Here is a 12,661-nt window from a genome sequence, read left to right as displayed (position 1 = left end):
CAAATTTAATGCATGATAATATATACTTCAAACATATTATTTTCAATGAAAGAATATATATGTCCTAGCAAACGAAAAGTTAAGGTTTTTGTGACTCGACCTAGGTGGGCAAATAGTATTAATAATAGATAATTAGACACACAATAATGCTAATTAAAAAAATAATGTTGATCAACTTACCATCATTATTTTTAAAATTGAAATAATGAGAGATAGTTAAGTTTGTTTACGGTTTGACAGACACCGACGTTTGCAAAGTTGGGATCATAATCATTAATAAATTACTACCTTTGGTTTTTAATAGCGCTCGTTTGACTTTTATTTTGATTTTAAATATAAGATCTCAATCTATTTTGTCTCTCAAATTTATTTTTTTTTACGGTTCATTATTAAAAGGATATTTTAAGAAAGACAATACATATTTATTAAAAATTACTCCTCCGGTCCTAAATATAAGACCCTTATACACACTAGTATAAGGTCTTACATTTAAAAAGTACTAACTTAACTTATTTTCTTAATATATTTAAATTAGTCAATCAATTCTTCTATTAAAGACTAAAGGTAGTAATACACAAATTGAAATGTGAAAGCATCAAAAAGAAAAAGTTGTGTTAGTACTCCTTGGTCCTTAATAAGACCCAATTCTTAAGTTGGTTTGATCCTAAATATAAGATCCATTTATCATATTATCAATTTTCTCTAAATTACCTTATAAATACTCCCTCAACCATAATCAAGTAGAAGAGGGAGGGAGGTATTAAAAAGATGATTATGGTGTTTTAGGAAAAATGTCACATTTCTTATAATAATAACTTACCTAACTTCCTTAATCTAATCAAATTAGTTAAATGGGTCTTATATTAAGGATTGGAGGAGTAATTCAATAACCATAGCATTGTATGAACATGTCGATCTCGAGAATGTGAAAAAAAAAATCAGACATTATATAAATATATATATGTGTGTGCGTGTGAATTACTCATATCATCATATGACAATGCTGCTGCTAAATTCAAAGCACAGTGATCACCATTAACATTTAACTTATATATATGGTTGTGTAATTTAATCTAATATTTGTCGATTAATCTAGCAAGCTAGCTTGGCCCAGGAAGATCCAGGGACTCTATAACTGCTTCGTATGTGTTTTTTTGGTCGTTAAATTCAATTGGTATCTAACATGATATGTCACATTATTATTATCATTACTAATAGAATAATTAAAAAAAATTGTGCAAGTTGATCTGCAACCATTAATTTCATACCTGAATTTTGGTCTTGGACTGAAATATTATTTCTCGATTTCGTACGAGCTCTCTCTCACACACACACATATATATTGAGTGGAAATACATGAACTATCTTAAAAAAATAAATAGAATGTGAATATAATCTGAGCTGAGGCGTCTCTTAATTTTGCTGCTTTGAGAGCGATGGAAGTCATAATTCTGGAGAATCTTCAACAAACATCTACTTTACACGCCAGTGAGCATTATATAAAATATATATATATATATATATATCTTTCGAGGAAAATTCACAAAGCGTAGGAAAATAAAGATGCATGGATAACAACGAACAGATTAAAGAAAAAAGATATTCCCGGATATTAATATCTTCGCTGCATTTTGCTTGCTTTCTCACTTCTAGAAAATAAGCTTTTTCACTCTTTATATATAAAACAGGAATAAAAATATATGGGTTACGTTGTTGATTAAGGTTTAATTAACTTACACGAAGCTTCTTCATGGAATTAACAGTGACACTGACAAGCTGCAAATTAAATAGCTGTCCACAGCCTATACGTCTGCCTGTAAATAAAATATTGACCGCCGGACTTATATTTTATTAAAATTTTGTTGGCAAAAAAAAAAAATTTAAGAGTTTAACTAAAGAACAGATTACCCAGTCTCACATCACATAATATGTATATATATGATAAATTTGTTAAAAATTAATTTATATTTGTAAAAAAAAGCATATACATATATTTCTTAAAATAGATAAAATAGTTTACATACTTTCATTTCCATATTAAAGATAATTTGAATCCAATTTTTTAATTTTTACGTCAATTAAAAAAAATTTTTACTGTTGTTATCATTAAAAAAAAAAGTTCCATGGTTTTCAGTTATTAACTGCATCGACCAAAAAAAAAATTGGACGGCTGATTTTATATCAAGCTTCGAGCGTGAACTAAACCATATAGGCTACGGTTTTTTTTTTTTTTTGACCAGCAGGCTACAGCTATTATCTTAGAAATAAAAATATCGAATATAATTAAAATAAATCTTAGGAAATTTACTATAGTAGTCAATAATACTGTTGGTGGCCATTGATTAACTGCGACTTGGGATTGCAGAGTTACTTTCTCATTCCAACGACCCTTGATTTTTACTTTTTTTATGATTATGACTTCATTTTAGTTGGTTGCAGGCTTACATCCTTATCCACAATATTATTTTATTTTTTAATTTTTATAACTATGTTTAAATTTTGTGTTGTAGCCATCAAGAAAGTCACGCTTCGCACACTGTTTTCGGAAATATTTCTTTAATTTCTCAAATTCAGTTTGCTACAAAAATATTAATATGACAAAATGCTTTATTAATCTTTGAGAAAAGGTCGAAAATTTAAATCACGAGCCAATTCAACGTGATAGATATTTTGTCATAAGATATTTCGTTTTGACATGCTAAAATAACAATGATACATTAATTGAGGGAATCAAATTATATTTTTTTATTTATCGACTATATTATTTTGCCAACTATGTATCGACCATTGAATTTATGAAGATGACGTTTATTATATCCAAAAGATCAATTCAACACAATTAATCTTTTTTGTATTAAAAAACAGTCAAATTTTAAAGAATTTTGTTGAAAGGAGGAATCCTTTGAATTAACATTAAATGTGATTAACAGCCACATGCATGCCCTACCGACTTCCTCTTTTATTTTTTATTTTCTAAAACTTTCCTATCTATCGACACTTTCATGATAAATACAGTACTAGTTAAAATTGCAGGCCTATCCTTCATTTAATTAATTCAAATAAGTTATATAAACATTCTAAACACCCTAGCCTCACATGCTACCATGCACGACCTCTTCCAAATTTATCACTCTCCTTCGATTTCTCCCCCAAAAACTCAACATAATTACTATACATTATTATAAATATCCGCCACCAACTCTTATAAATTATATCCACAACCCAATTATTTTTTTCACGACACGTTATAATGACACGTTCTCTCTCTTAATAATGTAAATCATAATATATTCTTATCAATAGTGAACTTGTTGACTCTATTAATATATGGATCGCCCTCCCAATATCTCAGTGATTAATGCTTCAAACAGGCAGTGTTTGACCAAACATATATATAATTTGATCTTGTTTAATTTGCAGAAACACAAGCATGTGGCAGCTCTTATTAATTAATTGCGAGCATATTGGCATAGCATTGCTTCATTTCCCCCCCTTCATTTTGTGGACTACACACACACACACACCCCCATGTTCCAACATTTTCTTTCATATATTATCCAATCACATCTTTACAAATAAGTTAATTCTTTCCCTTTTCAATTTCAAATATCCAATTCTAAATTTTTTTATCGTGAGTATGAAGAGTGAAGACATCATTAAAATTATAAGGAGAAGAAACAAAGAGATGAAAAGGCCATCGCTAGGCGGCATTATTGTCGCATAGACATAGCTATTTTGTCGGGGAAAACATGTGGGTTTGCATATATATTCTCCCCACTTATTATTACAAACAACTATTAATAAATGTCACATCAATGAAGAAATGCTTTTCAATTAAAATTTTAAAATTATTTTTAACAATACATCCACTACATGCATATTTCTGTTACATGAGTATGTTACTTTGAGGTGCTGGGAAAGATAAAGGAATAAAGTTTGTCCCTCCATGGAACATACATTATCTGTTTAATACACAGAGAAATTTGTGTGTGCTCTCGACGCACACTCTGAGTTTAATAAATGAAAACTGAACACAAGAGCATGGAACGCATTATTATTTTATTTTGTTTTATTTATATGACTTTGAGACGCATTATTTATATGACAAAAATCCATGAGAAAGCTTTCTTCTCTTGTGTTATAAAGGTCGAGATCATAGCATTTAATAATTAACGGAATCGATATGAACAAAAGAAGGACGCCGTGCAAATCGATCCTTGTTTGGAGAAAAAGCAAAGAGTTGTTTATTCTGATTAAACAAGTTTAAAGTATCTTTGTCGTTCTAAAATGTAAAATGGACCATGTTAGCTTTATCTATTGCAACTTTTTATTCATTTGGTCTGATTCTTACGTTTCAAAAGCAACAAAGTTTCAGATGCACAGTGTGGAACGCATTAATTTTAGGGTTTTGAATTTTCGTTTCATCTTTCATGAGATTTCCTACTTTTGGCATCCATTTCATCAGTTATGAGAAACTGCGGAGAAGCTTCCTTCTCGTCATTAGTTTCTTTCATTAAAGTTATTTGCGTGCGTCCTCTGCTCATATACACATATATAATTAATGAAAAAGCAAGCAACTCGGAACAATTTTAAAAATTTCTCCTTTGATAACGATAGTTCATCGAGATGATAGAGTTGAAATGAAATGCTGTCCAGTGTTTATGAATATATTAATATAAGTGTTGGGTCTAGTTAACTAATTTAAGTAGATTAAAAAAAATCACTTAAGTTGATCATTTGTATTAGGTAGGTGTTACTTTTTTTAAAATACCCTCGCTAATCATACATATTAGTTAGGACTATTATTTGATGAAACATTTAACATGCATAACTACCACAAAAACTATCTTGAGAGAAATAGATAAATATGTAAAATAAAATGGATTTGAGTCTTATATTTAAAACTAAACCGAATATTGAACTAACTATTATATTAAGGAAAGGAGGTAGTGTATAATATTTCCCGATCAAGTCTCTTACTTAATTATTGGATCAAGCTAATGCAAACCAGATTCTAAATAAAGAACCTAATATATACAATTTTTGACGAGGAAGAAGGCCTAAAAAATATGAGCTAAATAAGGAACAGTAGTCGAATAAAATGCTCAGACGTCAGCGACTGTTCGCTTATTACAGCAAAAAAGTTTATAGCGTTCACATCAAACCATAACTAAAAGAAAAGGTGTTGGCTTTGTTGATAAAAAAGGAATAGTAGTGTCTTCCACGCAATGGTGGAGGACTTAGCTTAGCTTGTTGCATATCCCCACCGAAGTTATGAGAAACTACGACGAAACTTCCTTCTGACCTCTCGATTTGGAAAGTACTATCACGTTCTATTATTGGGGTTAGCTGGCCTTGTAAAATTAATTAGATTGTGAGCGACGTTGCTTTCGTGATGTTCCTTAAGGGCATGGCTCATATATCTTAGAAGGACATGCAATGTTTGATTCATGTTGCTAATATGAGGGAGATTTTTTTGACGTGTAATTTGTAATAAGTATGTGTATGTATAAATGTTCTTGAGTTGTAAATCATCCTATATATATATTTGCTAAGTTTTGGGACTCCATACGTACGCTTAAACTTTTTCTGTATAAAGTTGTGGGTTCTGTGCTATTTTACCCAGACTTTGAGGGGGATCTTATTAGCAATGACTTGCAAAATAATATGGTTTCTTACAAGATTTAGTAACATACTATTCTGTGTATATATATATATATATATATATATATATGTAGATTTATGCTTGTTTGCGAGGGGAAAATTAAGAACGAGAAACTTGAACCGTTTCAGAATGTTTCGTTATTAAACACACACAGACACACAGATATAGTTCGTACGGGGTGATAATGGAGTTAGATAACACTAATTAGGGGTGTGAGTGAGTCAAGCAATTCAGGACCTCATGCGCATACCTGATTGGGAAAAGAAATTAGGACGTGCTTAACCCTTCTTTTTTAATAATATGAAATGGGTTTTATACAATTATCTAATATTTAATATTATGGAATTTGATATTTACAAAATTCAAGTTATTGATCTTATTTAAAGAGAAAATCAAGTCTTCTTTTACTCAACTCTGCCAAAAATGTTTTTTTTTTGTCGTACCTAAATAAAATAGTCATGAAAATATAACTTACTTTTTAAAAAGGTTAATATAATCTTTCGTCATTCAAATTTACTTTCATTTTGATTTTGGTCTCTCAAGTTTCAAACCATAGGTTTTCGTTCCTCAATAAACAAATTGGTACATGTTTTTATTATATAACAGGGACCAATTTTATAAATAAAAAGAAAGTTGATGAATCAAAATCTATAATTTAAAACTTAAGATACCAAAATTAAAATGGGACTGAAAATTGTATTAATCTTTTTTAAAATTAATAATCGACAGATATGAATGATATTGTTTCAATGCACTACATGCGCATATACAGACACTCACACCGCTTCTGGCATCAAAGGCAAGAAATTGCGTAGAAGCTTCGTCGAGTAGCTTGGCGTTCAACACATTAATCGCTCCTTTAATTTCTCACAAAAGAATCATAAAAAACTTCAAATTTCATGCAGAACCTAACATCGACTTGAACAAAAGATATCCAATTTCGTCATCCTTCTTGGAGTTGATGATGATAAGAAAGCATCCAAATCGACATATGACTGATTAAAACTGGCATTGACGCGGTGTATTGTACGGGTTTGAACATTTATTAAGAGAGAATTATAATAAGGTCTAGTGTAAAAAAAAAAAATTACAAAACAAGTCTCAAAAGTTGTTATTTTCTACTTTAAAACTTGTTATTACAGGCTGCTCAGGTTGTTATTGGACCTTTTAGTAGTTATTTCTCTTGTATGGACTTGATTGTAATTCTCTCATTTATTAATTACTACTTCAGTTTGTTAATATAAAAATTAGTTGACTAATTTAAGTAGATTAAAAAATTAGTTAAATCAGTTATTTGTAATAAATAATGTTGTTTTTTTAAAGTATCATTACTAATTAAGTATATTGGCTAAAACTACTATTATCACAGGACTACCTTAAAAAAATGAATAAATAAAAAAACAAATTAAATTGAGATCTCATATTTAAAATCAAAATAAAAATCAAATAGGTTCTTATATTAAATACTGAAAATAGTACTTTATTCATGAGTCTTTGATAATGTCACTTATCAGTAGTTATTTTTTATCGAATATCTAGTAAATCTATTAGATGAGAAAGACCTTACGTTGTTTAATGCTCGTGGTGGATATCACAATCTCACCAGTAGCATTTTCATAGACTAATTTAAAGTTTTTTGTGTTGATAGCTTTTATGTCTCCTCTTGAAACCGACGTATTAGAAGTTTTTTCTGCTGTATAGTAGTGTTAAGCTTCATACATTGTAAAATTATATCTATTTAAACTGTATTGAAAGTAACAGTAACCGAACAAATCACTGTTTCGTTTTGGGAATGGCTTCTAAGCAGTTTTTTAATTGTAATTTACAGAATACAAGAATTTTTTTTATTATAAATGGAAAAACCTTATTAATCGGTGTGTAAGCCTTCATGCACCCAACTCAGTTATAAATCTCTGTCTATAAGAAAAATAAGAAAACACCATATATTTAAAACTACAAGAAGGCAGAGTAATGAAACTACGAGGAAATTTCGTTGGATGTCTTGTGTGGAAAAGGTATTCCATGGATATCAGCATATATACCATCATCTTTTAATCCAGAATCAATCATGAACAGTATAAATATGAATCCGGAAATGTTTTCGTAAGAAATAGTTTGGACGCTTTCATAATATATATCCAAACGTGGAATTAAGATAATGCTAGGCTCTGGCTAGCTTGACATAGAGAGAATTATATGCATGAAATTAAATCTTTTTTGTTCAAAAGAAATTAAATAAATTAGTCGCTACGAAACGTGGTTTATCATATGACCCCCTCGAGATTATGATTTATGAGGTAGGTGCATGGACACTTCAATGATCGTATCGGACTTAAGCCACTGTTTGGTAAGAAATTATGGAAACTAAAACAAATAAATACTACAGTTTTCTGTTATAAATCCCACTCCATCGATCGATCCATTACTAAAATTCAAATTTAAGATATGCACGTCTCTTCCACCTATCTACGAGAGGCATGCATGAACAAATATACCCACCAAATTAATGATGATTTCCCCCTTCCATATAAATTAAATTAATTTCACTGTGGTGTGATGCGTCGCACGCAACGGTATGGCAAGAATAAACAAAGGAATAGTTAAAGATTGGGAGAATGTAAAATCAAAAACAGCGTCGCAAACAGTGCAAACATGTCCAAGTCTCAAAGCACGTGGACGCTAAAAGTGCTAACAAGGATGCAATTAATCATCAGGTTAGCCGAATGTTTGTTTGTTTGTTTTTTCAATTATTCCGGCTATTAGTTGCATTGTTTATTGTTTACGATGGAGCTTTCTTCCATCAAATGTCAATATTATGAAATAATATTTTTTGCCTTTTTTCTCCATCTACGTTAATTATTTGTTCCACTCACTTTCACGCATCATTATTATTATCTGATGTTAAATTTTTCAGTGACAATTCATGATTTACAGGTAATAAGATTAATGTGTCTTATTTTTAAGATTTGTAGTACATGGGACGACCATACTTAAACACTACATATAGCTTTGCCCCTCATTTTTCTGCTTTCATTTTTGCCTTTCACACACCTTTAGCCTCTCATTTTATGAATGGAATATCACGCGGCAAAGTTAACTTTAAGGTCATGATTCCACTTGGAGGTTTTTTCAAAAAGAAATGATTAAATTATAAATATTTTTGTGTTTATCATCTTGCTTTGGAAAAATTAATGAGAGGAGTAAAAGGACTACGCCTTCATTGTTTTGGCCTTTGGGGATTGGGATGTGAAGGCCGTAGCTGAGAAGAGAGAGCAAATCAAGGTGCTGTCATGTCATATATCTGATGCACATTATATTAAATTTACGAAATGAGTGGTATTTTTAATAATTCGTAAATGATATATATGGCTTGTCGACTCTATATCCATAGAGATTCGGTGCAGAGTTTTAAAAAAAGTGCAAGTAAAATAAGGGAAGGAGTTATAGAACATGGGGCTTCATATGAACATGTGGACAAAGACTAACAAAAGCGATGCATATATTCCCTTGCTATGTGCGAACCTTAACGAACAAAACCACCGCCATCATTAACATGTGAAAGCGGATGCCCTCCCTAAGAGGTTATCTTCTGTTCCAAGAAAGAGGATGGGGTGCTGCCACGTACCAACACTACTTTTTTTTTTTTTAATTCTGAATTGGTTGAGTTAATTATTCATCATTATTTTCTAAAGTATCTATAGGATATTAAATATGAGAAACACAAAGCATAGGAAGAACAGTGAAATCAACAAAGATACTGCGTGGGGAAAATATCAACCAGATTTCGTACTTAGGATTGAAAAAAGCGGGGATTTCATAGAATGCCATTTGTTTAGCAGTAGCAGGAAACCAAATTCTATTTACTCTGCACATACGGCTTATCTTTTAAGGATTCAATCGATCCGACTGTGGCTAACATGTTTGACTAAGGTCACTATTACGATTAAAAGCTTCAAGTCTATCAATCACTTTAATATATGTAAAGCAGAAATTGAGATGCAGTTTACTGAAACTCGTACTATCAATTTTCGTTTATCTTGTCTTCCACTTCTCCTTTATCACCTCCTCAAAAGTCATTCTATTCCTACCATATTCATCCAACGCTTTAAAGCTCCCTTCCTTCTTTGGATAATTTTAGATGAATCAAAACATAACATGCATATGTTGGATAATTAGGATTGCTAATGAAATGAAACCAGGGAGCCAAAAAGAGAACAAGACATGGAAACTTAGGAATGCCATTCCCCGCAGATGCAATCTCCAATTGATAATTAAATTTTAAGTTGTTTCTTATGAATAGACCAGGAGTTAATATTTATTATTTTAGACTGTTCGGGTCAAAAAATATCGAGAATTTACGGTCATAAATTCACCAGGCCAATGTAAGGCGTGCGCCCTTGAGATCGCCTGGAGAATATCCCCTTATCATTTCAAGCACTCGTTGCTCCAAGAATGACATTATAATAGCCAAATAAAAGCAACAATAATCAAGAAAAACTTCATCCCAATAGAATGAAAACAAGTTAAATAAATAAATGGACTGCCAGTGCAACAAATAAGTTAATAGATGCATACGGCCTACAAGGCACAATGAACCTGGTCCCATGACTCCAACTAAGGCAAAAACTGATTTAGGGCGCAAGCATAGTAGAAAAACCACAAATTACCCATCAGTTCAATGAAAAATTCAAGAATTTGTGCATCAGCATTATGCGTGATGGTACACAAGGGCATATCACAGAGACCAAGTTATGCGAAAATTATAATTAATATGAACCACACCAATAAATATCCAACAACCATTTGCGCTGCAGTAAAAGAAAAATGCAACATAAGGTGGTGATATCATTAAGTCTCAAAGGAGTTTGTGACATAAACAGTCTTGTAACTATCAAAATTAATATATCATAACTAAAGCAAGCCAAGGCATTGATTCCAACTTAACACTAACACGAAAACCTCCAAATGAGGCAAAAAAAGAAAAGTCGAAGCACCATTTAGTCTCCCTTTTTCCTGAAAGAGCATCCCTCAGTCAGCCTTGCACGCCCACCTGTGGGCTGGCATAAGACCGTCTGGCAGTTCCCACACACCACAACCGTCTGAGAGTGGCTAAACACAGTGGTTCTGCATCCAAATTCAAACGTCCACAATCAAACTCACATTGCATTTGAATATTAAAAACAGAATTGATAAGAAGAATCTAACTTACATATTGAAGCAACCCTGGCACTTAACATCCTACAAGGTAAAATGGGGAGGCAACACTAATTAGGCAGGCGATTAAAACCAGGACAACTCCAAATTAAAAAAATAGTGAGATGAAAATAGTAGTAAACTTGCTGACTTCTCTTTCATATCAGCACGATGCAGAAAAAACAAATTAAAAATCTTTAATAATAAAAATAGCTGTTTCGTACCATGAAAAAGGAGTTTGGCGACTGAACAAGTCGCTTGAGCTTATGCTTTCTCTTCTCCAGCTCAGCTGGAGGGTTTAGTAAGTCAACATCATTTTGAAGAACCTGATCAGTATCACAAAAGGAATCAAGTGATTAAACAGTTAAATACAAAACAATGTAAAAATTCCGGCAATTCCTCGTATTTATAGAGGACTGCAAAATTTTTAAACCAACCCAACAATTAAGAAATAAATTAAAAAAGGAATGCAATACGTCTCATCGTCTGCAACGTATAGAGGGACGACCACATCATAGATAACCATTCAGCCACAACCTAATTCCTCTCTTCCGCTCAACTCAACACGCGAAAAAGGCATAAAAATATAGAAAAAACAATTTTTGTTCCTAATGTTCTACTTGGAAGGTATTATAAAACTATAGCAAGGAATAGATGAGAAACATTAATCAATACACGTACGAGCAGAGCATGAAAGCATAATGTAAAAAAAAATCCAGAGAATCAATAATAGATCTGCGAAAAGGAATAAGTCACGAATATCACTCACCATGTTGGCAGAAAGTTTTCGACTCCGTGGAGCTCAGAAAACCTCAGAAAACCCTCGCTTTGGCTTATCCGGCGGCAGCGGCACGCACCAAAGGACCGGTGAGATAAAGAGAAACCTAGAAGGGTGAGGGCTTATGATGGAGTTTATCTGGCCCGGCTCAAATGCACATGGTTGGGCCTTCAGATGAATGGTATCTATCTTTGGGCTGAGTGTTCTATAAGAATTAAGAAGTCCGTCTAAACTCATATAATGTTTTTTTATTGTAAAATATGTTGATATTGATATATCCGTCTTAAAAATTCTCTTCCTTGAAAAAAAAATCATGAATTTTTATATCGAATTGATATTTCCTAACGAAAAAATCGATTTCAGTGTCAGCCTTTAACAACCAATACCCTCTCGTTGTTGTCCAGAAAATAAACAACCCCACTTACTCCAAAAAAGTGATCAAATGCGGTTCTTACTTTTCGGCATCAGATCCATTTTTTTAAGGGAAAAAATAATTGGAGTTTAAAAAATTAATATATTTGGGAGTTTAGATTGCTAATTTACGAAGAATCAAGGGCCTGTTTGTTTTTGTTTTTTGTTTTCTTATTCTCAAAATAATTTTATATAATTGTTTTTAAGAACAAGTTTTGGAAACAAAAAAAATATTTGGAAAATAATTTTTAAAAAATCAAATTTGAAAAAAAAATAAAAAATTACACTTTGACAAGTGGTAATTATCACCGGTAGTAATAAGTAGTAGGTAACAGAGAAGAAGAGAAGAATATTTCTCCAATTTTTCAAAACAAAAAAATAAAAAACACAAAAACAAAAACCAAAAAACATGTAAAAGTTGTTCTAGTTTTTCAGTTTTTAAAAACGTTTTTTTGTTTTTTAAAACAATTAACTAAAAATAAAATGCCAAACAATTTTTTTGTTTTTCTGTTTTTAAAAACAAAAAATTGTTTTCAAAACAAAAAACCAAACAAGCCCTAGGTTTCTAAGACAGACGTTATAAGCAGCAATACATGGTTTTTAATATTTGCAGT

General features: G+C 31.4%; 1 protein-coding gene across 1 annotated transcript; it reads right to left on the bottom strand.

The window, feature by feature from the left end:
* Window positions 1-10,479: 10,479 nt before the first annotated feature.
* Window positions 10,480-11,742, bottom strand: LOC114719815 (40S ribosomal protein S27-2). The gene is made up of 4 exons (XM_028905355.1): window positions 11,628-11,742; window positions 11,083-11,184; window positions 10,875-10,903; window positions 10,480-10,789 (listed from the first exon to the last, which is right to left on the bottom strand). The coding sequence occupies exons 1-4, from the start codon at window positions 11,628-11,630 to the stop codon at window positions 10,663-10,665; spliced, it is 261 nt and encodes an 86-aa protein (XP_028761188.1). The 5' UTR covers window positions 11,631-11,742; the 3' UTR covers window positions 10,480-10,662.
* Between the last annotated feature and the right edge of the window lie 919 nt (window positions 11,743-12,661).

The sequence above is a fragment of the Neltuma alba genome, unplaced genomic scaffold (assembly GCF_004799145.2).
Source record: "Neltuma alba isolate B1F8T4 unplaced genomic scaffold, ASM479914v2 tig00011952_pilon, whole genome shotgun sequence".
Classification (NCBI taxonomy): Eukaryota; Viridiplantae; Streptophyta; class Magnoliopsida; order Fabales; family Fabaceae; genus Neltuma; species Neltuma alba.
This window is presented reverse-complemented; position numbering and strand designations above follow the sequence as displayed.

What these genes read in the sequence shown, in the direction of transcription:
- LOC114719815 (XM_028905355.1), bottom strand. An exon ending in CGCCAAACTCCTTTTTCATG is followed by an intron (nt 10,904 to 11,082) that starts GTACGAAACAGC and finishes TTTACCTTGTAG; the next exon opens with GATGTTAAGTGCCAGGGTTG. An exon ending in TGCCAGGGTTGCTTCAATAT is followed by an intron (nt 10,790 to 10,874) that starts GTAAGTTAGATT and finishes ATTTGGATGCAG; the next exon opens with AACCACTGTGTTTAGCCACT.